The following is a 27,806-nucleotide window of genomic DNA, read 5'->3' as shown; positions in this document are numbered from 1 at the left end:
GTGCTTTAATGTTTCAAGGAAATTTGCCTATTGGTTTTTGGGGTGAGTGTGTTCTTGGGGCGGTTTATCTGATTAATCATACTCCATCTTGTTTTTTGCAAAATAAAACACCGTATGAGGTCTTATTTGGTAAGGAACCAAACTTTGATGAATTGAGAGTGTTTGGCTCGCTTTGTTTTGCTCATAATCAAAAATCCAAAGGGGATAAATTTGCACTTAGAAGTCGAAAATGTGTATTTTTAGGCTACCCAAATGCGAAGAAGGGTTGGAAGTTGTATGACCTTGAGACGGGGGATATATTTGTGTCACGAGATGTGAAGTTCTATGAGAATGAGTTCCCGTTTGCAAGTGTTCAAAACTCAAATGTCGATCCCGAAATTAATGAGGCTGCCACTAATTTTATGGGGAATAATGTGGGAGTCGACACCGAATTTTCGGATGATTTGGAGACCACTTTAGGGGCAAATGGCGAGGGAGAGTATGCTTATTTTTCTGCCGTAGGGGCTGCTACAGGCAGCACAGTCTGCAGCCCTCCCGCGGTGACTAAGGGTGGCCGTAGCCTGGTCGTGGATGACACTGCTGCCCCTGTCATGATTGCTACTGCTGGAAGCACTTTTCCTAGCCAAATGGACGCTGCTGGTAGCTCTTGTTCAGAGGATTTGAATGCCTCTAATACTTCTTCGGAGTTACAGCGCGGTGTTAGATAATGTCGTGCACCTGGTTGGCATATGCACATACTGTTCAAGCTACGAGTCCTTCCACAAGTTCATCATCTTCATGCTCCTCAGGTACTGCCTATCCAATAGCACATTTTGTGAATTGTGAAAAAATTTCTATGCGACACCGTATATTTCTTGCAACCGTCCTTGTAGGAATAGAACCCCGGAATTTCAGAGAAGCTAAGACTGATGAAGGGTGGAAGAAAGCAATGCAACAGGAAATTTCGGCATTAGAAGATAATGGGACATGGGTAATGGAAGTGTTACCTCCCGGGAAGAAGGCTCTTGGGTGTAAATGGGTCTACGAAATCAAGCATAATTCTGATGGCACTGTTGAGCGATTAAAGGCTCGTCTAGTCATATTCGAAAATCACCAAGTAGAAAGCATTGATTATAATGAGACATTCGCTCCAGTTGCTAAAATGGTCACGGTCCGTGCTTTCCTAGATGTGGTTGCTGCGAAAACTGGGAACTACATCATATGGATGTTCATAATGCGTTTCATCATGGGAATCTTGATGAGGAGGTGTACATGAGGCCTCCTCCTGGATTCCATGGTGCTCGACTTTGTATGGTTTGTCGTTTGAAGAAATCTTTATACGGCTTACCTCAGGCACCGTGGTGTTGGTTTGCGAAATTGGTCGGGTCTCTCAAAAAGGTACAGATTTTCCCAGTCATACTCAGATTACTCCCTCTTACCTATGACTCGTGGTAGTACACAACTTAGTATACTAGTCTATGTGGATGACTTAATCATTTCTGGGAATGACTCTTCTACCATTTCTACATTTAAGAAATATTTGAGTAATTGTTTTCATATGAAGATTTGGGAAATTTAAAGTATTTCCTTGGTATTGAGATCATAAACAAATAGAACCTGCAAATTACAACAACGTTCCACAATCAGTGGGGAGCAACTAGAAGTTCTCCCTCAAATCAGAAATAGAAGATTTCAAACTTAAATTAATAGAAAGAAACCACAACCTCAAACAACTTGAAAACTCAAAAGAAATCACTTAAAACCATCAAACCACGCAAACTATGAAATATGTCATAATCAACTTAAAACGAGAAAACGATATTAAATCACTTAATTTCAATCATAATTTATATAAACTTCAAAATAAGTAATAACTTCATAGTTTCAATATTTCAAACACAAAATATTCAAAACAGTAAAATTGGCATGGAGGCAACGCAAGTGGCCTAGCAATCCACTTCCTAAGGTTTGTTAGGACGAACCCCTGGTCATCTCGCAAAGAATGTGTCTAAGATTGACCAAACTCCCGACTATGGATAGATGCCAATCGGCCTCACATTACCCCCGGACGACAACAATTAACCCAGGTTGAGCTACCTAAGACTCGCAATCAAGGTAGTTAGCATGTTCTTTAACCATCGGGAAGCAACTCGGCCTCACACCCGACTATGGCCCCACACACAACTCAAAATCCTTTTAGATACTTAATATAATATATTTTACTCAAAAATCTGCAGAGAAGCCGCCTAAATGGTCTTACACTCAATTCAAACTGCATAAGAAAATCATATTTCTTAAATTCAATTGAAACTCCATTTCCAAACACATTTCAACTTAATAAACCACGAAAGGTATCGTCTGAGTTTGAGAATATTATTAATTATCGGAATTCAACAATTAAGTGCATTCACAACTCTTGGCGAAGTAATGCTAAAGACAGTGTTATCCTTCTCTAAAGCATTACAACGTCGACAATACAATTACAACTCACACATATTCAAACACACACCAAAATATTTTACTTTAGGGGTTTATAATACCCAAAAATTCACACATCACTTATTTAAAATATAATTTCAACTAATATATAATAGTTATAATTAAAATTCCATAAATTCATTTGATAAAACCAAAAATCCAAACTACAATTTCATAAAACAACCAAAAAAGGGCAGCAACATATAAGTCCAAAAATCATCATAAAAACCCAACCAAACATGCTTCAAATGCGAAATAAAAATTAGGGCACATACATACACTCAATATGCATCGTATAAAACCATTTCGGACTTAAAATGCAAGAGAGAACATGTCCAAATAAAATCATATTTATAAGCAGCCCCTACACTAATATACAGCAGTACCAATCATACCAAATCACCCAAAAGCCCACCTTAAACATGAAAGTAAGCTTAGCCCATTAGAGTATACACTCTAAAAACATAATAGGTCAAGATAGGCACAAGATTAGGCATAAAAATTAGGCAACACATCACTTAAATTCACTCATTCCACACGGTTCACAACAGACGTGGCAGCAACACCTCTTCTTAGTTTTAGGTCATTAAAACTAATCAATCTTGCTTGGAATCATGCCAAATTAATTAGGTGATATCCTAACATGATACTAAATTATATTGGGCAAGAAAATCAATCAATATAATCAGATTTCTGACCTCACACTCACGCATAACATGCTGTAACTTCGCGGATTTTGGTTTCCCATGCTCAATAACAAGTCCAAAACATGCCCAAAATCAAAGTTTAACGCGTGGAACTTATACCTAACAATCCCTAATATACCACCACACATTAATCAGCAAGAACAAGCCCAAGAAAATAGGTTAAAAATGCCTCACAACCACAACAAAACTCATGACAGGTGTGTAACATTTCAGCAATACCCATGGTGCATTTCGAGCCTCAGAACCATGTAAAACTCATTAAAAACATCATACAAAGATCATACAACATCAAGGCTCTGATATCAATCAAGTTTGGGCACAAAAACATGGATTAAAATCACCAATTCAAGCTCTACATTACACAAATTACAGCAGCCACAAAGTGAACGAAAATCAGAAAATAAACCTAATCCTAGCCATGTTTCTACCTATCAATTCAACCCTAAAATCCAATAGTTCTAACCCAAGGGAGTAAAGCTAGTAACCTTGATGTATAGGCCACCGAAAACCCAAAGAAAAGGGACAGCAACACCACGCACAAACAACAACAACCAACACGCACAACACCCACCCAAGTAGCCTTGTGCCTTGCTTCGTTTTTGTGTCATTTTTAGAGGGGAAATGGAGCACGATTTTTGCAGAGATTTATGGCAGCAAGTTAGTCTTTGATTTCCCTTTGATTCCCACCTTGAATCCCACGCAAAAGATGGGGAGAAGAGGAGGGAGTTGTTGCATCTTTTGGTGGAGAAAAATTGATGTGTTTTGGCCTTCTTTGTACGTGAAATGAGAAGAGGAAGTGAAAGGGTTTGGGCAGCAAATTAATAGGTTTTATTAGGCTTAATGAAGGTGAATATGGGGGGTTACTTAGGTTGAATTTGGGCAATAGTAAAGCCTTGTGGCTGCCGTTGTAGAGGGAGGAAAAATGGGCTAAATTAGCTCTCATGCAAACCCTAACTTAAGCTACACTAATTGGCTTGATTGAATGATTAGTTGAGGCTTAAGAATGGGATTAAGGAAGCTAATAAACAAGCATATCATAATCTATTTAGTCATAAAAGTTCTAATGCAAAACCCGACCCATAAACAAATTCTAGTTGGCCCGAAACTAGACTAAGAAAGGAATGTAACAGGAGGCATATTGAAACGCGTTTAAAAATGATAATATAGATTATATTATTGATATCTCAATAATAATTACAATAACAATAATGAAAACAATAATTTAAATTACGATACAAAAATTATATACTACCTCCATTTCTGAAAGTTTGACTCACTTACTATTCATGTGGTCAAAATAAAATAAGTTTGACCATAGTTTATGATTTATACAATAGAAATAAATTAGCATGTAGGACCTTATTAGATTCAGCTTATAATAAATTTTCAAATATCAACTTTTTGTAATTTCGACTCATACATAGCCAAAGATATTCACGGTTAAGATGTCCATTGGAGACCGCCAAGTGAGTCGAACTTTCGGGAACGGAAGGAAAGCGACATAAAAACGAAATGCGAAACCAATAATATTATTCATTTTTAATGACCTAATTAATAAAAGGACATTATAATGAGTTTTATAAATATAAGGATTAAACAATAGTTTATAAACAATATCAATTTGATAAACGAGTTGACGGAATCACCCAATACAACTTTATTCATCAATATTGATACAATTGAACGTAAAACGTCTTAAAAACCATAAAATCATTTCATACCTATTAAATTGGCAATTTAGTCAAGGAATCACCCATGATGACCGTATCAATTTTAATAGGTTAAATATCAAAAATACAATTTAAGTGTAACACTTACTGAATTGACGCTTAAGCTTAAGAATCACCCTTTAAGGATAGTATCAATTCAGACAAATCAAATATAATTGAAATGATTAAAACTAAAATATAAAATCTTTTAAATAATTACTTTCAATTGTTTCTTCAAAATATTATAATTAGGGTTTTCAAAAGCTTGGGATGACCCTTTAATCAAACTAACAATTTTGATAATTAAATTAACATTTCAATTTAGAAATTGTGATTTAGATTAGTAATTAGGTTTAATAGGTTGAAAATGCACATAAAATAGTGGTTCGAAAATACGGGGTGTTACATATGAGCAATTTGCAGATATTTTTACAAAGGCACTCGGAAAGCGACAATTCTTATACTCCCTCCATCCCATAATACATGAGACGTTGGACTTTTTTCACTATTCATGCATTAGCTATGACTATAACTTTTTACTAACATAATAAAACATATTTTATCATAAAATATGTTGTTAGATAGGTATTAATATAAAGTTTTATAATATAATTTTTAAAATAATTTTCATCAATTTAATTATATAAAAATAAAGTCAAACTAGTGCATTGACATCTGTGCAATGTTGACTGTGTCATGTAATATGAGACAGAGGAGTATTTACTTAACAAGTTGGACATTTGTGACTTGCGCTCCAACTTGAGGGGAGGTGTTGGGCCTTATATTTAGCTAGTGTTTATAGTAATTGGGCCATTGTTAATTATAGGCTTATTGAGTTAATATTAGGTTGTACTCCCTCCGTTTTTAAATACTTGCTCCACTTTTCATTTCCGGACGTTTTTAAATACTTGTTCCATTTTCTTATTTGAAAGCTTTTACAATATTTAATTCATTTATCTCAATTAGTGGACCCAACATAAATCATATTTTATTAATTTCATATTCTCTCTCCTCCAATTCTCTCAACTACTTTTGCTTTTTACAATATTTTATTCTTTCACCTACTCCACTACCTCTATATTTTATTACTTTCTCCAATTTCTCCTAAAACTCCGCGCATGGAGAAATAGAGCAAGTATTTAAAAACGGAGGGAGTATATAAACCTTTTCCTAACTGTGAATGAAGTTTAAGGGAAATTGATTCCCGACAATTGTTGAAGTAGTTTTTGTGAAAAGTTAACATTATTAGCTTTTGATGATTGAAGGTAGCTGTTAGAAATTTTCTTCTACGGAGTATTTTTTTAGGATTTTACCACTAACAACTATTTTACCAAATATACATAATTATTTATTTTCTCAGCTAACAACTCTATATTTTACCAAATATAACAGCTACAACTATAGCTAACATTTACATCCTACTTCTATATTTTGTGGAACACACCATAAAAATAAAGGTGAACGGGTGATTTAGCTAACATTTACACCTTTTGATGATTTAGGAGCAGATGTTATTTTCCCTCTATTATTGTCAAGATATTTTAGAGGAGTGGAAGAAGAATGGTAGATATTTTTGTAGCTGCTGACGTTATAAAACTGAAAATTGATGAGATAGGTGGTTGGTTGACTGATCCACCAATACAATTACGAGCAGTTATTATCGTACTATTTAAACACAAATCCCCAAAAAAGTTAACCTTGCAATTAATACAAGTTTCAGGGGCAATTATGTAAATAAGAAAAACTTGGAAAACCAAATCTTGCTTCATTACATAAAAACTCATCTCTCGTGTTTCTATCAGTTCCTCTCTTTTTCTCCCAAAAAAAAAAAAAAAGAAAAAATCATTTTTTTTCAAGATTTAGGGTTTTACTTTGTAATCATCTACAAATTCTAGCAAATTGTTCGCAATTTCAAGGTTTTTCTCTCATCTTGTATGCTTTTTGAATGAACATTTTATTTCAGATCTTGTTATTTATTTATTTTAATTATGATTTTAGTTGTATAATTGAATGTTGTAGATCTGTGATAATGTTTGATGATTTAATTGCGATTTTTGTTGGTGGTTTTGATGGATCTAGTTTTTGTTACCGATTATGCTCTGATTTTTCTACATAAAAATATATTGTGATTGTTTGTTTTAATTATACAGAAATGGAAATTGGTGGATAATTTTAGTATAATTAAGTGGTACTAGCCAGAATTATGTCATGGAAATCATTGGTTTATAAAGATTTGTTAAAATTTGGGGTTAGGGTTTTTGAATTAGAGGTTTTTCCAAGAAAGTATTTTAGGATAAATTTAACTGTATTAAATGACATTTTTAGGGTATTGATTACTTGTTAGTTTATTGATGGATGCTGAACTAGCTTTATTATACTAATTTATTAAGTAGAAACATTTTAATGGATTTTTAGTTCTGTAGTTTATTGCTTGTGTTCACACTTCTCGATTTTCGGCTGGATTTGCCTTATCTGTGGCTTCAATTGTTATTGCGGGTATGAGGGAGAAATGTATTAAGTGGGAACTGGGAAATGATGAGCAAAAGAACAAGCCTTTATGAGTGTCATTTGAAGCAATTACCATTGTTAGAGAATTGAATCAAATACAAATCTTTTTTGGATTTCCCAAACAAATGAATTGATCCAAAATTCAGAAGTTGAAATGAAATTCATATTCCCAAAAGATAACAATTTAATTATATTCATCAGGGGAGAAGAAAGTGGATTTCTCATTATACAGGGGCCACAGGGCATTCTTGAACATGTATCATTCAATATGGGGACCAGGGAAAGGAAAGATTGAGAGAGACTTGGTTTTTTGATTTTGTGGCACTGAGAAACCAACCTTTGCCGAGGGTTTTGCAGACAAGCACTTGAATAGGATATCAATACGTCAAAGACAGGGCTGATGTGGGCATTAGATGAAGCTTAATCGGATCTCATCTTATTGTAGATACTTTGTCTTTTAAGCAGCAGTTGCTTGTTTACTATTTTATTCAAATGCAAAAACCATTGACATTAAACAATGAGTTTAGTGATCAATTAATAATCATTGAGTGAACACCAGACATGTCTCATCTGTAGTTTTAAATTATCTTTTATTACTGAAATAATCCTTTGTAAGAGTTCTAAAGTTTGTTCAATACTTTTCAGAAAAATGAGGCCAATCTTTTGTGGCAACTTTGATTATGATGCTCGTTCTTCTGATCTGGAGCGCCTTTTCAAACGATATGGAAAAGTTGATCGAGTGGATATGAAGTCTGGTAATATTTTGATTAGTGTCTGATATTTTAGTTTTTGCTTTATAAGTTTAGTTGCATCTTTTATGTACAAGCTAAAATTGCACATGCTAAAACAATTTAGTTTTGTATTCCTTGATTTTTCCGAATTCAACAATAAGTAGTTGTGTCAATTTTATTGTTTGTTGGTGCTATTACTCCATTAGTGCCTATTGCGTGACTGCCTACCAGCTCAGAATCTTGGATTTATATTTTTTTTCCTTTGTTTTAAAAATCCTGATCTCCCTTTCCCCCCTCTGCCACAAGGCTCTACCTTCACTTTCTGCTGCCCCCCACTCTCTACCTTTGATAATCTCCATTCCTCCACCACTACTGGTTTCTCATACTGTGAAATGTGCGTCACTTGGAACCCTCTAATTGAAATATCCAACCATGCAAATATATTTTTCATTTGTTACCAAGACACTCCGACATAGATATGGACACCTAGGCACTTCGTTGAGAGCCAAGCTTGTTTAACATAGGAATACTCTCTCATGTTCGACAGCATTTTTTAAAAAAAATATTATTTGAAATGGTATAGAGAACATTTAGCAAAACCCCTGACCATATCTCAACTTTTTGGTCTCAAATTTGTTGCTCACTTTTTGGCAAGTGAGTACATTTGTTTATAGTTATCATCTAGTTTAATGTCAATTGATTTGATTAGTGTTGTGAAGATAAAGGATATGATATAGCCATTGACATTAAGGATGTTACTGGAATGGAGGCAGCAGTAGTGGGACCATGGTAGGGTAATGGAGATTGTTAGATTGCTTTGTGGATAAGATTTTTTTTACCCCTCTCGTTTAGGTCACATAATCTCTCAATTCATAGCTAAGATGTAATAAGAAGTCGGCATTTTATTCAAATTTCTGAATTGGAAGTATAAAAGTAGGATCATTATACACTTTCACCCTTGCGTTTGTTTGGGTCAGGGTGGGGGATTGGTATTAAAGGTGATTGACATTTGTTTATTTATCAAGCAGTATGGAAGTTTTTGTTTTGTTAACTGACTGATCATTGTTGGAAACTATTAAGCATCTTAATGTAAAAATTTGCTTTTGGAATTCTGTTGTATCTATGATGGGTAGATTTTGCATTAACAATAGTATCTCAGTGGATGAAATCAGTATTGTTTTATGAAAATATAGTGTCTCCTGAATTACCTTGACACTTGTCATCAAACTTTTGCCTGTATGTACATATTGGAGTGTTACTGTGGTTCTAGTCTTTGTTATATATAACAATTTTATTTGGATATCATCACGCGGGGAAAAAATAGGGTTCTTTATGGGCTCTAGTTTTGCATGTTAAATTTCAAACTTTATGCCCTAAATTGTTGGGGAAGTGCCATTAAAGAATTTGCGGAGTCTGACGTCAATCTTCCAAAGACACAGCTATACATATCTTATACGAAGTTGGATTTATGAGGATAATTCAGAATACCGCAAGATACTCTGCTGGCCTTTTAAGTACAAACTATATGGGAATAGCGTGTGAAAGGTCAGCAGCCCATGAAGCTGATCCCAAAATACCGAGCCAACCAAATTTGGTAACTTCTGTTTTTGAGGGTGCACTAATCGTGGGTTGCTCAATTATTGATCCTAAGGGATTCATTCGGACAAATCTGTGTCAATTGTTGAGTTGTAATGGGGTTCAAGATACATTAAGAAGAAAACTGTTTTGTTTAAAAGTGTCAGCCCCTGTACTCAACGATTTCTTTGGCGCAGGAATGTATTGGCATATTCTTATCTCCCTTGGCTGATGGATGGGCCATTCCCTCTATTTCCAGCTTATGTCACATTTTCCTCTTCTTGTTCAAAGAAGAGCCTGTCTGATCCATCCACGATGGCACTACCATCCTGCACTTGCATGAGACACCACCATTGCCTCCCATTCCTTGTGACATTTGTCCAACCTCTAATTTTGGACATATTTCATGGCACTTACCTTGCCGACCTCGCAGCGGAGGCAGCAGCATACATGGAGATGTCCCCACTATCACTGTCATACCATGAACTTTTGGAATTTGTCCTTGACATCATTTAGTCGATCTCAGAAGGTCTGTTGGTAAATTCACTTAGCTTTCTAGATTTAAGTGGTGCATATATATAATATTTTCTTCAGGAAGTTCTGTATTTAATATATGGCAGGATGTCATAAAGTCCTATGGTGGGATTTATTGAAGGTGTTTGTCAAGCTTAATTTAGTATATTTCTCTGCTGTCTCATCTGCTGAGTTTCATTTGTTTCATGTTATCGTAGGATTTGCATTTGTTTATATGGATGATGACAGAGATGCTGAGTATGCAATTCGAGCCCTTGATAGATCTGAATTTGGTAGAAAAGGGCGGAGGCTTCGAGTTGAATGGACAAAGGTAACATACAAACATTTGACTTCTCATTTACCTTTTTGTTTGTTTTTTACCTTGCATATCAGCATATAAATCTTTTATGATGTCAATCTGTCCTTCAGCATGAACGAGGTGGCAGAAAACCAGTGAGTACAAGAAGATCTGCCAATCTAAGGCCTTCTAAGACCTTATTTGTTATTAATTTCCCCTACGATACAAAGACAAGGGACTTGGAAAGGCATTTCGATCCGTATGGGAAGATTGTTAATGTGAGGATCCGAAGAAATTTTGCATTCGTACAGTACGAGTCCCAGGAGGATGCTACTAAAGCTTTGGATGCAACAAACTTGAGGTCAGTTTTTTTACAACACTCCTTGTATCATGTTTTATTCACTGTTTGTTTCATTTCAGCTTTAAAAAGTTGCTCTTTCGAAAATTTGTCTGCCTTCATTTATAATCATCTGTACAAATTCTATAATGCAGCAAGCTAATGGATCGAGTCATATCAGTTGAGTATGCTGCTCGTGATGATGATGAAAGAAGAGGTGGCAGTAGCCCAGATAGAAGAGGCCGTGACAGGTCACCTAGTAGGAGGAGGAGGTCACCAAGTCCTTACAAAAGAGAGAGAGGAAGTCCAGACTATGGAACTGGCTCCAGCCCTGCTGCCTATAGGAGAGAGCGGGGCAGCCCTGAGTATGGGAATGGCTCTAGTCATAGTCCTCGGCGAGTACAGAGGAGTCCTGAATATGGGAGCCGTTTAAGCCGCAGTCCTCGTCGGGTACAGCGGAGCCCAGAATATGGAAATGGTTTGAACCGTAGTCCTCGTCAGGCATCAATGAGTAGTCCACATTATAGTCGTGCACGTAGTTCCAGCCCACGTCCTGAAGAGAAGCTTTCTGATTTTCGTGATCGTAGTCGAAGTCCTCGTGGAGAGAAAAATGGACATGGTCATGGTCGTCCCCAAGTTCAAGCCCTTATCCTGAGGAAGGGGCCATCTCTGATGATGCACAAGAACCCAGGAGTCCGATTAACAAGCCTGAGTTGAGAGAGAGCCCTGCCGGTGAATATGGAAGCCCAGTGGATGACAGATATAGAAGGTTGGTTTTCTTTCTTTGAAATCTTCTAGTTAATTTTGCAGTTGGATTTTCATCTTTATTGATATTAATCTAGAATTGCTTTGTGTTGCAGTCCCTCGCCTCTAGCACGTGAAAGATCACAATCTTGATCCTGCTTTGCTTCAATCTTGTTTCAGTTTGGCTGCTTTCCAGTTCTAAAAGGCGGTAGCTGTGACATGCTCTCTTAGATTTATGTAAGAATATTAGTATTGGCTGAATCATTCGTAGTTAGTCCAGTTCTGTATTACAGTGTTATCTGATTCTCACCAATTTTCAATGTCTTAAATTTAAATTTGTTTAAAATTTAAAAAAATTGCGATTTGCACCGTTCTGGTCTGTGCTCTGTGGATCGTGTGTATGACCTTGCGTGCATGGTTTTTGTGCGGTACGGTAGCTCAGTGCTTTGTATCCTCAATAAGGAACTCGGCATTATGTTATAATAACGTTAACAAGTATGCTTTGGTTTATTTTGGCCCTGATTTCCTATTCTTGCCGAGTAGGTTGAAGTGGTTTGCGGCCTCCATGTTTTCAGATTGAATCTAGACGACTTGAATTACTACCTTCAGTCAATCATCCCTTCATAATAATTTCATATTGTTTTATGGCAAAGAAATGTACTACTAAGTGATGTGGTAAAACTTGTAATGCTTAGGCGTCGTTTGGTTGAATGTGGAAATTGCAAATTCCTTGAAAGTTTTTTATATTCCCATGTAATTGGGATTCCTAAGAAATACTATATTGTGTTTAGTTAACCATGGGAAGTGGAAATTTCCATAGGAAGTTTCACTTACCTATGTCCCCCTAGGTAATTAACTTCCCTCATTTTATGGGAAGTGGAAATTTTAGGAATTTTTAATTCCCATGAATTTGTCAATCAAACAACACAAGGGAATTTAAATTCCTAGGAATTTTAGCTTCTCATGTTTTTTTTTTGTCAATCAAACAACACCTAAGTTTAGTTTTGTACTTTGGATGTGGAATTTCTTGTTAGTTGTTACCGACTCAATACCTAAGATAGGATGGTCCATTGGTATAGCTAGGGTATAAGATTTGGCAACATCAATAGTGGACCCTATCATAAACATATCAAACTATAAGTATATTACAAGAGTGTATCATCACGCGTTTGTGATTCAAGTATATCTTATCACATTGTCAGGTCATATTCTTTACTCTCTACTTGAAACAATTTGGTTCGAACTTATTAACAAAACCTTACTTCACACAACTAAGCTTATGATAGAAAGGACAATAGTTTCTCTTAGCGGTCCTAAAGGAGTACCAATAATTACTGTGTAAGACACTGACAACGTATACTGATAATAGCCATTCAGACACCTTAGTAGTGTGTCATTCTCGCTCGACTAATTTGATTAGCTTGTTAGTTGTTATTGGGGTGGAGGCTAACCCTTATGGGAGGTAGTAGTAGAAGAGAGAGATGGCAAAATCTTTTAGTGGTCCTTTAGAGAGGGATGGTACTTGATAGAATTTGATGACATCAAGTGACCCCATTGTGGCTCTTATGGTTAATATAGGGTCATCAATCAAAGAAAGTAAGTGACCAAAAATAGGACCATGATTTTCATCAAAAATATGGACAAGCAAGTTTGTGATTTACACCCAAATTTTAAGGTGACATCTCAACCAAGCTTGCACAAAGCCACAAAACACAGCTTTGTTACAGCTATTGGTGGTCACACTACTTTGCTTCCCAATTCTATTACGGTCCGAAATTTTCCGACCATAATCTATACCGATTTCAAGTCGGTATATAATGGACCCACCTTTTTTTGAGACTTTTCCTTTGACAAAATTGCAATTACACCATAATCTAATCCCCTTACAAAGTTGCAATTACACCATAATTGTCTGATCATTCTTTATACGAAGTATAAAATTTCATTTCCCTTAATTAGCTATACTATACATACTCTCAATCCTAAGATATCCTAAATCCTAATCGAATAAAGGCAGTGCTATATTAATCACTTCGACCTAAGGACTCGTTGACCTTAGTTTAGTCTTAATAGGGCTACAATAGGTGTCAAAATTGACACGTAACATAAGTTTTATCGCCACATCACAATACAGAAAATGTGGATGAACCCAAAACAAATATGCTATCCAAAAATATATGTTTGGCACGTGTATTACACTAAGTGAAGCTAAGAACAATTTGCCAAAATGTGCTTTGGTGAATTATGAATATGTCAGAAGAAGATAAGAGGATCAACTTTTGTATTTGAACAAGATAATAAAGTTTTCTTTTTTGGCAAGTACTTGGCCGAAAGATCGATGAAAAAAAAAATTCTAGGGCCAATTCTACAGTTTCTAGATACGTTGCTTATTCACAAACGCTTACAAAATGCTAGTAGCTACTTCAAACTTTTCTTTCTCCATTCTTATCTTTTATCCTTAAAAAAATTCTTTTGCTGTTTATTACTTGTATTAGTTTATCCCTTGTAGCCTTGTAAGGAATGAATAATTTATATTATTTATTTATATATGAAACTTTCGTAAAAGTAAGATAAACTAAAGTTATATGAATAACGTAATATCATTTAATGAGCTTATCCATAGATAAAGAAATGAATATATGAATTCACTCATCAAATTTGTACAAATTCATATTAAGCATAAAGCAAATCTAGTAGTATCGAAAAATATATAAGCTAGTAATACCATGAAGAAATGTGTAATCCGTACCTTCTTAATAATGTGTATGTAATGCTATATATACAAATACTATGCATACATAAATACAATATATGTCTAACAATATTTTTCTGGATTCATTTTATTATAATAGCTAGTAGCATAATTTTAAGTTCATACATAGCAAATCTTTTTTTAACTTTCTTTTTCCTTCCTACCACTTTTCTTGCATGCATAAGATAAATTTGAGCTTTTTAGATTCATATATATCCCCTAAAGTCGGAAGAGCATTTTCAAATTGGATTGACATGGACATCTGTAGTTGTTGTGTGAAGCTTGGGCTCGTTTTTTATTCATTCTCTTATTTCTTACTATATAGCTCAATTTACAACTATATACTCGTATTACTCCTCCATATACAAAGTACTACACTACTACGTACTTGACAAGGAGTTTTTCATCCTTTTTTTTTTCTCACACTAGCTATAAATGGTGATAAATCAAATTTGAAGTACATCAATTCCTTTTTTGTTAAAACGTCTTTTTCTGTAGAAAATCACGTATTAATAGCAATTTAATGTTTATTTATGTGTACATTTTATTTTTCTACATCTACCACCTTATCCTAAGAGTACCTGTTTTATTTCTCTCTATCTATTTTCTCGTTATGAGGCTTCTAAAACACTTTACATCCCTTATGTGCTGTTATAATAAACAAAGCGAGGAAGTATTGGATTTTCGTTTCATCTCTTGTATGTGAATTTTGAGGACATGGACCGAGATTGTATCAAACAATAATGTGAGTATCAAATTATATTAGTAAATTACTACAACGTACTTGATTGATCAAAGCTATGGAATACATTTATATACATACATGATCGTAGTTTAATTTATACTCTCAACATGTGAGTACTATATTAGCTTACCATAAAAAGTTGTGTTTCTTAATTACTTCTTTATAATACACTCGTAGTATGATTTTTCTCATGTCGAGGAAACTTGATCGAATAAAACTCCAAAGTAAGAGTCAATTAAAAACGTTATGAAGAGAACTAAAACACATACACAAAAAGATTCTTTCATGCACGCAAAAACAATTATAATTTGTTATATAGTAGTACGACTAGTACCCCATATTAGAAGTTTATTTTAAATTTGAAGTGAATTCTACACGTTTGTATGTATTGTGACCAAATTAAAAGAAGGGTGGAATGTCTTCTCAAAAAGGAAAAAGTAAAATATTGGGTAACCTGCATCACGTGGATACCAGCTACTTGTCACTATTACACTTGAACACACACACTCATAGGACCCACCCTTTTATTTTAGTGTAAAAAGTAAGACTTTCCTTTTTTCTTAACTCAATCTAAAATTCCTCCCCAAAAATAGAATACACGTTATATATTTTACTCCATACGTTTCATATTATTAGTCTCATATACTTGTATTATTTTGAGTGTTTCATAAAGGTTTACTTATATTGAATATGTTTCATTTTTAACTTAATTTTTTTTGTAATTAATTGGTTATAGATTGATGACATGACTCTAAATAAGGAAATCTTTACCTTAAATTATGCAATTATGACTTATGTTTTCCCAAAAAAAAATTAAAAAACTTAAATAAGGTAAGCTAATTATGAATTATTTTGTACTTTAATGATATATTCCAAATATTCTTCTTTTCTTATTTTATGTGATTGATTCCATGTGAGCAGGCGTAGACCTATTAAGGGGCTCGGGTGGCACCGGGCCCGCCAAAATTTGATTTTTTTTATTTTACTTTATTTAGGTAAAGATGTAAATTTATAGGTTAAATACAATTTTAATGCAATAAATAACATCAAATTAGTTTTATCATAGTGGTAATGCATTGAGTTTGTGCTAAAAGTCTTAGGTTCAAGCCTTCTTACAAGCGTTTTTTTTATTTTTTTTTTCATTTAGTGCCCCTCCACACTAAATGTGGATCACTTTTATTTTTTATTTTTAATAAATGTGGATCACTTTAACTTTTGTGTTACTATGGTGGTTAACGCACACGTCATAATTAAGCCATGTATGGAGAGCTCTTTCAATTGTTGGCAAGATAATGAGGGAAAATATATAAAGGATTTTTTTTTAAAGGATTTTAAGTGTCCACACGTTATTCTTAAGAGTTTAAAAATAAGACAATTAACATTAATAAGGACAAATTAAATAAGTAAATAAAAATTTGAGAGGATATATATAATTTAAAACTGATCTATCAATGGGCGGGCCGAGCCGAGATCGGCCCGGGCCGAGGCTTAAAAAAATCTGCCCATTGGCCAAGCCTTGCTTCAGGCCGAAAATTCCATGCCCAAAATGGTCAGGACGTGCGGACTTTTCGGGCCATTTTCGGGATGTGTAAAAAAAATGGACTAAAATAGCTTGTCCAAAAAAATGTAAAAATAAAAAAAAATCTACAGGTCGAAAAAAGCTGCCAATAATCGGGTCGGGTCAGCTTTGATCAGCTCTAATATAATTGTTCAAACACTATTCATAAGAGTTAGATCATTAAATTACACAATTAAAAAGTTAGAGACAATTAACATCATATCAACAGAAGTATGTAGATAAATAAATATTTTAAGGATATAATAGTACTTACACTATTAATAAGTGTTTTCTCATACTTTTTAAAAGTAAGGATAATAATTCATATCATCTTAATCAAGTATATATTACCCATATAAGTATAATATTCTTTGTACAATTATAATTATGCTTATATTATGCATAATGTTATTGGATTAGTCATATAACTCACATTACATATATTTTTATAATATTAAGTTTGTAAGTTTTTTTATTTATGGATTATAAAAGATATTGATGGTCAAGTTGTGCATTGGTTGTGTTGGTCAAAGTGATGCATTTAAGAAAAACGAAGGGACTGTTGGACATTCTTTTATCAATTATTGCAACATATTTGTTTTTTAAAAATCTGTTACTATTAATTATTGAAACATTTCTTCATTCTCATATTAGGGCTTTTTTTTCTTCACTTGACATTTTCATTACTACTATATATATTGTAGAACATATATATTAAAATGAAATTAAATTTTGTTGAACATTTTTTTTAACTGAAAATATATTATTTCGTAATTTATAGCTGAATAAAGCTTATATTTATTGGTTCTCTATTATATTAATTATTGATAGAATATAAAATATATTATATTAATAATTACTTCAGTGTGTCACTGCTGTTGTTGTTCCCTACGCCCAGTTGCCGCTGGGTTTCCAGCGACCACTTCAGTGTGCACAGCTGGTGCGTCGTGCTCTCGCCCAGCGTGTGCTGGGTTTCCAACGAGGCAACGAGTACTTCAGTGTGCTGGACTGGTGCTTCGTGCTCTCGCCTAGCTGCCGCTGGTTGGGCAGTAGGTTTAATCCCATGCCCACCTCCTCACTTCCACCATTCATACCTATCCGACACCTACAACCTCACCTCGTTGCCATATATCAAATTCAAGCTTCAGCTTTTGTTTGAGATGATTCTTTAATATGGTATCAGAGTCAACGTGACACAAAGGACATAGGTTCAAATCTCATCCACCCATCACTTTCAAGTCGAATATTAAGCGATGGGTATGAGGAGGGCCCATGCTGCATCCACACTCTAAGCCCAACGGGCTCTCGTGTGAGTGGGCGTGATAGAGTATAAAATATATTATTGGAATTTAACCATAAGCTTAAGTTTTGGGTTGAGTTAGTTCTTTAACAATGCAATTATTTTTTTTGAAGAATCAACCTTACTGATTAAAACTAAAATTTGCTTAAATTAGATCCCGTTCTTTTGACTTGCCTTAAATAAATATTGTTTATCGATATGTAACTTTGACCATATATATTTAATACAAGTATAGTAATAAAAAAAGGTTACTATTTAATTGGAAAATATACATTAAGATAGGTCTTTTCCTTGGGAGGGTTTTCATGCCATCTAGGGTTTTTCCTAGCCTCCATTGCTAGTTTTTTTTTTCTTTCTTTTTTTTTTTTTTTTTTTTAAGGTTTTCTTTCTCTTTTCTCCCTTTTTTCTCCATCTCTACCATCTTTTTTCTTCTTGGTCTTAGTTGTAAATCTTTGTAAGGCCTTTTACTGGTGTTTTTAGCGGTGATAAGTCCCAAAAACCTTTTAATTGCTTTCAATAAATAAATCTCATCCCTGTGATGATGATTTTTCTCTTGTATTTATTTTCTTTTTCTGTTTGTATGACGAGAATTGAAAATCTAGGGTTTCTTAATCTCCCTAAGAATCCAAAAGACCACGTGAGTATTTTCACTTAAACCATTACGCATCATTGGATTTCAAGCCGATCAATGTTAACTCACAGATTGTATTGCTTCTGATGAAGTTTTTTTATTAAGGCAATTGTTGATCGAATCTGCGATATGATATATTTAGTTTTATGGTGTTATGCACTTATGCTGGAATTCTATTGATTTCAGAGGAATTATAAGTAATAAGTGTCGTTTGGCTATATTATATTAATGAAATCCCTTTTCTTCTTGTCATAAACAAAACATATATATATATATATATACACACACATTAAGATAAATCTAATAACACTTTACATACTAACATTGCTTTTATATATTAATAATATATATGGTCAAAGTGAGGTGTGTAAATAGTGTTAAAAGTCAAAATGTTACGAGGTTTCTGGGATAGAGGGAGGAATATTAAGTAAATAAAATAATTTAGTTATTAAATACGCTGTATTAGAAAGTTGGGGCCTGAGTATATCTGAAATAAAAAAAAATTAATTTCGTTTCATCACTTCAATTGTACTCATAATTAAGTCATTATTAGTAGCAACAAGCAACATTATGGTTGAGTTACATGGCCCGACCTCTTACCTCTCAAAAGAGCGTGTGTTGTCTCCTAAAGTCCTAACTTTCTTCATATCCTGATTTGCACCTACAGTCAGTTTCATTCATAACATTGGAGTATTTATTACATAACGGTGGCAATTATTTTGTGAGCTTCATCAATAACTTCAGTCACATCTAGAACGAGTCTTTAAATGCATTTACAAGAATGCCGACACTTATTTTCAATCTAAACGGGAATAGGATCAATAAGGTATAACAAATATACAAACTTAGTCATATCACTTATATGAGATCTATAAATTAATAAGAAAATTTATAGGGTTATATATGTCGGGCTTGTATTGATCTAGGCTTGTGGGAACATAAAGAAAAATAGAAGTATTACGTATTACATATGACATACGAGTTCATTTAATTATAAAGGTAATTACTACAATACCAAAATGGAATATACTCCATATACGAAGTTAATTATTAGTCACCTTTTCACTATTTAGAAAGAAAATATATACTCATAAACACATATTAGATCCGTCCAAATATATACAAAGTTTAATTACAATATTATTAGATTTAAAATAATTTTTATTAATGTAATAGATTATTAAACATAATATCAATAATTATATTTTTTAATCAGATAACGTGACACTCAAAGTGAAATAATTAATTTAATTGCAAAAAATTATGAAGGGAGTTAAACAAAGGACCACATAAAAGCACCAAAGGGAGCATGAGGTTCTAGCAAATTCAAGATTTGCGTTGACCTTACACTAGATCTCGTCATACAACACGTATGGATTTTCCTTACAATCTTGCTAATTTAAACGTCTAATTTCTAACATTAGATGACTCGTATAGTCCTAATCAGTAATTAGGCATATAAATGGAAGACTACGGCATTGACAATCTATAACCATTAATGGAAAATTCAAAATATTCCTACTCATTGTTTAAAGTTGTATGTAGTAGTATTAACCAAATTGCACGTTCATTATGTCAACTAGCACTAATTTCTAACCATAAGAAGTTGAAGAAGACCGAAAAAAGGCTGCTATCTTACATTCTTACTATACTAGTATACCTTTAGGCTTTAGCCCATGTTATTAGAAGTTTCTTTTGTCCATTTTCTAGGTTTTTCCCGTGTATTTTGTTTTTGGTGTGGTTTATGGTAGACAATCTAGACATAGTCAATTATTCATACTTTGATACTTGACACAAGTGTTGTTCTCCCAAATTTTAACTTCACTTTTAACTTCTAGCCCCATTTGTACGCACATCGGCACATAACTGTTAGTATTGTATTTTTACCGTGATAAAAGATTATCTTATCGTTTAAATGTGATAAATATGCAGGAAAAGATATAGCCGAAAAATAGGAAACAAAATATGGGAGACTTAAGTTGACTTTCCTTCAAATCAAATTTAGTTTCCTAACCAATAGTCTGCTTTTGAATAGTTTGTATCATATTCTATGTACTCCATTCTCATTTTAGTCAAAATTTCATGACAAGTAACTAAAAAATTATTGACCAATTTTGTCCAATAATAAAAGAGTACTGATGGCATTGTGATGAATGTTTTAATAGCAAGCATCCACCGTTATGGTTGTGTTAGTTATAGTACAAACTTATGTTAGACATAACATAATTATACAAGTTTAGTTGACCTTTTCTTTCCTTTGATGATTAGTTGAACTTTTGTTAGATGGCCTACTTGAAGCCCAAATCCATAACAATAAATGTGTTCCTGAACTCTCTATTCATCTTTATACGAGTTGAAACAATTAAACCACTAAGACACGGATATAACAATCAAAATATTACCTATGTAACATTAATATTTTATCAGTAGCTTAAATTTTGTCCATATGTACTATGATTTTTGCCGCCAAAGGCCCATAACTATTAATTAACTCTCTAAACTGTTGAAAAGTCACAACATTTGGTCCACGAGAAAAATGTTACATTGACTTGGTAAAATCTTAACGACAGGAGAAATTGAAGCAAATTAAAGTGATGTTAGAGTCGGTGATATATAGCTCATTGACAGATATTATAGTTATAATGGGTAATTATAACTAATCTTAATACAGTAATCAAATCGGGCCTCCAATTTTTGACATCTTATCCACCTTTATGGGGCCCAATCTTAGTTACATACTTGTTTTTCAGTTTATTTTGAGTCACTATTGTTTTAGTTCATAAAATATATTTCCTCTATTTTTTTTAAGGGTAATGATATATGTAGTCCTTAGGGTTATATACAAGCATTAAATATACTTTCTAAAATGGAATTAAGTTGAAAATTCATGACAAAATCACGTGTAAATTGGTGTAATTAGTGTTATTTTATCTTTAATATTTTCTCTTTTAGCTTCTTATACATAGCCCTATGTTTATCATTTTTTTTAATTACACCATTTTTCATTTTACGCTTGTCGATGCAATACTTTGGTTATTAATATCGTTAATTATACTTAAGTAAAAATTATAAAAAGTTGATTTTTGAAAAAAAAAAAAAAAAAAGATGTCAAGATGAATCTAACGAGATCCCACTTGACTATGTTTTTCCTTACAGATAAATCACAAAAGATTGTCAAAAAAGATTGTGTGAATAGTGAAAAATCCCAAATGGTGCAATTAAAAAAAAACAAAAAATGTATTTATAATAAAATCATTAATAACAATAGTATTTGATTTTCACACCGCCCATTAAAACTCCTGCTTGAGTGATCCCCACTATTTTTATAAAAAAATTAAACTATGTAACAATGTTATCCTACTACATATTTTTAAAATAAGAATTTTTGTAATGTATTTAGTTGAAGAGATAATCTAAAGTAGTATGACCTGTGTATTAAAATTATATATTTGCATGATCTGTGTTCCTATAACCATACTACATATAAAATCGCGTACAAGTATATAATATTATAAGACGTTCATTTATCCAAACAAAATGATATCTAGTGATTTAAAATAGCAAACAACTACTATTTTTTTTCCTTTAATAGTAGGACTAAGGAGAAAGTCCATTCTAAAAAAAAAAATATTAAGAAAAATCCTTCCACAATAAAGATTAATAAGATACATTCCTTGACCTCACACCAGAAAATCAATCATATTACAACATGGAAAAACTGCGTGGTATATAATATACCCCTTGTATAAGAAAATAAATAAAAATCGTACAGTATAGTTCAACATCAATATTAGGATTCCTGATTTTTTTATTAATTTTTAAAAATGGTCCAATCTTAGAAATACTACAATACAGAAAAATAAATTGAAAAAGTAAAGCACTATTACTACCCCCGTTATATATAAAGACCGTGCCAGCCTTTCCCCCCTAACTCCAAACAAGAAACAACCTCTTCTCTCTTCTCTCATTTTCTCTCTCACATATTCTCTCTCTTATTTTTCTCTCTCCTAAAAATATTCTGTTCCCAAAAATGTGCAAGCAGGCAGGCTCAGATGATGGATTTATCTCCAGCAAATGCAACTCAAACCAATCACCAATAAATTATCCAATTACAATATCAACCAATGATGACCATATGGCCAACTTGCATGCCCCATTGCTACCCAATTCTCCAACACCCAAAATATCCTCCCATTTACATTTACCACAAGATCATCATACTACACTACTTACCTATAACCACCCAACTTCAACTCCTCCTACTACTACTACGAATAATAATGATAACGATAACGATAATGATACGGATATTGATCATAAGTCGCGTATCAGCTCTATTTCAAGTTCGGGTTGTGTGTCCTCCTTACGCGAGGCTAAGTTACTAGGTGATGTCACGTTACCAATGATACTTACCGGTTTGTTACTATACTCGCGCTCAATGATATCAATGTTGTTTTTAGGTCGACTAGGCGAGCTAGCCTTGGCAGGCGGCTCGCTAGCGATAGGGTTTGCAAATATTACTGGCTACTCTGTTTTATCCGGGTTGGCTATGGGTATGGAACCAATATGTGGTCAGGCATTTGGTGCTAAAAAACATTCTCTCCTTGGCCTTACTCTACAAAGGACTATAATCCTTTTACTACTTATCTCTCTCCCTATCTCCTTCTTGTGGCTCAACATGGAGAAGCTTCTCTTGTTATGCCGCCAAGACCAAGGCATCTCGGTCCAAGCCCAAGCTTACTTAATCTACACCTTACCTGACCTATTGGCTCAGTCCATTCTACACCCACTTAGAATCTACCTTAGGACCCAATCCATCACCTTGCCTCTTACCTTCACCGCAGCCTTAGCCATCGCGCTACATCTTCCTCTTAACTGGCTCCTGGTGGTTAAGCTTAAGCTAGGCATCAAAGGGGTGGCTTTGGCTGGTGTCTTGACTAACTACAATATGATACTTTTTCTAATGATATATGTTTTCTTTTCGAAATCTTGTAAGAAAGGTTGGGCTCCTATAAGCAAAGAGTGTTTAAAAGGGTACACAAGGCTACTTCAGCTGGCTATCCCTAGCTGCATTTCGGTCTGCCTCGAGTGGTGGTGGTACGAGATCATGATCCTCCTCTGCGGCCTCCTCGTCAACCCTAAGGCCACCGTCGCGTCCATGGGGATCCTCATCCAAACCACCTCCCTCATCTACATCTTCCCTTCCTCCTTGAGTGTCAGTGTCTCCACCCGGGTCGGCAACGAGCTCGGTGCGGGTCGGCCCATGCGGGCCAAACGGGCCGCCGTAACGGGCCTGTTCTTCAGCTTCATATTCGGGTTTTCAGCCCTTTTCTTCACCTTCATGGTGAGGGAGAAATGGGCCGGGATGTTCACCAAAGACGGCGACATTATCAAGCTAACCTCATTGGTTTTGCCTATAATTGGGCTTTGCGAGCTCGGAAACTGCCCACAAACAACGGGCTGCGGGGTGTTACGTGGGACGGCCCGGCCCAAAGTTGGTGCCAATATTAACTTAGGATGCTTTTACTTGGTGGGTATGCCGGTGGCGGTATGGCTCGGGTTCTTCGCCGGGTTCGACTTCGAAGGGATGTGGCTCGGGCTCTTAGCAGCCCAAGGGTCTTGTGTGATCACAATGATGTTGGTATTGAGTAGAACAGATTGGGAAAAGGAGGCTCAAAGAGCTAAGGACCTTACTGATCATGCTTCTCCTCCTCTTCTTGTTCAAGAAGATGATAAACATACTCATAAATACGATCAAGATCAATCTTTACTTGTTTAATTAATTAATTAATTTTTTTTTTTAATTTTACTTTGGCGGGTGAAATTTTGTGTAATTAATTAACAGGGGAAATAGGCTCTATTTTTTTCATGTGGTATTGAAAAGATGAATGAGGAAATTTGAAAAAAGCAACTTTTTTTTTGGTGAGTTGGAGGGAATGTAGTAATTTGGAGAAGTATAGTCTTCGGAAAAAAATTTTAACTATTACGAATCAAAAGTTTATTGAAAGTTATTATAATCATTCTTTTTACAGTGACAACAGAACAAACAGGAGGCTGAAGTTCGGCTGAATTATTCCTGAATTTGATTGTTCCTAATTCCTAGTACCAAAATTAAAGCATGATACTTGCCGCAGGAATTTTCGACTAATTTTAACATTAGATCAAGCAACCAATCAAGTTAGTGCTATATATACTGAATAATCGTTGTTATGATAGTGTTATTTGAATTATAAACATAAACATGCATTAAATTTTAAACAGTTTAACTACTTTTTCTATTCGGAATTAGTTATTGTTATATTCTCGACAAAAATATCCCAGTAATAGTGAATAAAAAATAAGACAAAAGGAATCTTATAAAGATAACAGGATCACGATAAATGCAAATATCATGGTGATAGCATGGTAAATCATTACGGGTACGTAATAATCTTTAATAGTCATGTTATAATCATGTACATCAATAGTGGAGCTTAGCTACTTCATGACAAATGACAAAGAAATTCAAAGCCCACAAATGAAATATGTACTAGTAGTAGTAAGAAGGAAAGTGTCAAAATTAAACACTTGTTAAACACGGTGAAGTTTTACAAGTTGTAATAACTTCATGTGCGCAAATTTGGCAAGATTTTATGCCGTACGGTAATCAAATAGCTGCAGTAGTAGTAAAAAGTTGGTGACATAGTTATAAAAATCTAAGTAAAATTCATATTATTCATTATATAATTTAAGCTAAGGTAGAAGTATACAAATTAAAGTTAATTACTTTATTAAAAATCTAATTATGTGTCATGATGATGTAAAAGGAGCGTTTAGGTGAGGCATGTGGATGTGGGTCGTACTTGGTGAGTTGTGCTCGTGGGTTTCAACATCACAACTAAAGAAAATAAAACCGAGTACATAAAAATATATGATAATGTATTGAAATTTCGCAGCAGAAACTTACTTTTTGGTGAGATGTTTCCAAAATTCCAATTCATTTCATAGGTGAATGTTTCACTTAACTATTGGATGAAAATATTATAAGAGGCTCTACATTTGGATTGTAATCCAGGCCTTTTGATTTTGACTGCTTCATAAAAAGTGTCCTTGTAAATTGTCTATGTTTTTGCATTTCTACGTCAATGTTGAGTTGTTTACAATTCTTACGATACTCACCGATTTAGTTTTTGTCATTCGTACCGCAATTATTACTAGAGGTACGAAATTGATGCTAACCACGGATCAGAGAAGATTTGTTGGTATTGTTTATTTTAAGAGTGTTATGTGTATTTTGAGATTCTATGATAATTTTAGCTATTTCACCGTTTTTAATATATCAACTATATATAAATACAATGTGTTTTAGGGCGAAAATAATAATTTACATATTTATACATAATTACTACTATAGTATACATTCTTATTAATTTATTTTTGTATGTGTTCCAACTCACTTACTTGATAATGTAGAATTAATATTTTATAGACTTTATACATATAATTTAAATACATTTAGACTTTCCGATCGATCCCCACATTCCATTTGGATCTTCCTTGTTGGTATGTAATTAGTAGAATTTGCCAATTTTGCATTCAATTATGGATTTATGTATATGGTTGATAATGTTGACTTCAAGTCACCTTTTTTTGTCTTATTATTAATTAAATTTGACTCAAATTTGAGTTTTGATTCTCTCTAGACCTTTTATAAATCGATTTTGAGAGTCTCACAAGTAGATATTCCTTATCATCACCCATGCTCATTATTTTCATTAAACATCAAACGAAAAATAATTAATCGAGAATCAATCTTTTACCACACGAGCAATATTTTTGGAGTCAATCCGATCTAGAAGCGTTAATGAACCATCACAACTCATAATAATCACTCTCAATGACATATAAATTCTAATTCGATAAATAATTCACGTAAGTAAAAATTATACGAGCTAAATCAAAACAAAATGACTCCATAATCTCTTAAACAGATAAATTCGGTCATAATCCGACCTACTCCATATCATCATATTTTATCCGATTAGAATGACACATACATTAAGATAAATAGATAACTATGTAGTACTCCCTCCGGTTTTTATATCAGCTAGAGTTACTATTTTCGTCCGTTTTTTTTTATAAGCTAGAGTTCCATTTTTGGAAATCTCTTACAATTTAATAATAAATCTTTACCCACTAATGTCCCCACTCTTTCTTACTTTATCATTTTTCACTCCTCCAATGGTCCCACTCCCTCTCACACCACTTTACTTTTCAATAAAAATAACAACTTTATCTACCCCGCTAATATCTCATTTTATTAAACTACCTAAAACTCACGCAATCTCATCTCTAGCCTATAAAAAAATAAAGGAAATATTATGTAAATTGCACTAGGTCCGTGAGTGATGAATCCATATTGTGTCTATAACAATCGAAATCAACTAGTGTAGTTTTATTTAGTAAGGCATGCTTAGCTAAGACATGCGTGAAGCATGAACCTACTACCATTACCCCATTGCCGAAAAGCAGCCGTCCAGAAAATATATATGGGGAGTTAGTTAATTAGTTTGACCGGTAGAAATCTTATAAAGCAGTGTGAAAAATGTCCTGTTTCATACACTACATTTGTTCACTTTGCCAATTTGTAAGATTTGACGACGCGCAGTACAATTGTTGAATGCCCTGACGACCATTGTCTACCGCACGAATGCATAATGCAATATATTTTACTATTATATATATTTTTTTTTTAAAAGTTAACCATTTCTGTTTTGTATTGGTAAAACATCGCGTAATTTAATAAATATGATAGAGGTAGTAATGGTATGGAATATAGGATGACAATTGTGGTATTAAGTATCTATCTACCTACCGTAGATTGATAGGATTTTAATTAATAAAATATATATTGCGTATAAAATTTGAGTAGAATATTATATTTTATATACTACGAACTTATGAAGTATGTTTTTGCTAGGGCTTTTTGACAGATTGTATCCATTTTAATTAGATGGAGGATTTGCATGACAAAAGTGAGTATTTTAGTACCGTCAAGTAGTCTTGAAGTGGAGAAAATGTTGAGGGAGAGCTTTCATGGAGTGGAATTGAGAGTTAATAGTGTTAAATTAGTCAAAATGAAAGGGTACAAGAAAACACGAGGTAGAGAGGATTACTAGATAGAGATTTATTAAAGACAGGAAGAGCCTCATGTTATTTTCATCGTTTACTTTTCAAGGTAGCTAGGTTTCAACGATTTGGA

At 33.8% G+C, this 27,806-nt stretch overlaps 2 protein-coding genes and 1 pseudogene across 2 annotated transcripts; all 3 read left to right on the top strand.

Moving 5' to 3' along the window:
- The first annotated feature begins 706 nt into the window (after positions 1–706).
- On the top strand, positions 707–1,255 carry LOC110697355 (uncharacterized mitochondrial protein AtMg00820-like). Its single transcript, XM_021874738.1, has one exon. It carries the CDS (start codon positions 707–709, stop codon positions 1,253–1,255), a length of 549 nt encoding a protein of 182 aa, XP_021730430.1.
- A 5,350-nt stretch (positions 1,256–6,605) lies between these two features.
- Positions 6,606–12,077, top strand: LOC110697114 (annotated as a pseudogene).
- A 10,025-nt stretch (positions 12,078–22,102) lies between these two features.
- On the top strand, positions 22,103–24,582 carry LOC110697113 (protein DETOXIFICATION 49-like). The gene has a single exon (XM_021874456.1). The coding sequence runs from the start codon at positions 22,596–22,598 to the stop codon at positions 24,342–24,344; it is 1,749 nt and encodes a 582-aa protein (XP_021730148.1). The 5' UTR covers positions 22,103–22,595; the 3' UTR covers positions 24,345–24,582.
- Positions 24,583–27,806: the final 3,224 nt, after the last annotated feature.

Source organism: Chenopodium quinoa, unplaced genomic scaffold (assembly GCF_001683475.1).
Source record: "Chenopodium quinoa cultivar QQ74 unplaced genomic scaffold, ASM168347v1, whole genome shotgun sequence".
NCBI classification, from domain to species: Eukaryota; Viridiplantae; Streptophyta; class Magnoliopsida; order Caryophyllales; family Amaranthaceae; genus Chenopodium; species Chenopodium quinoa.
The sequence above is the reverse complement of the archived record's forward strand: the minus strand, read 5'-3'. Positions and strand labels throughout refer to the sequence as shown.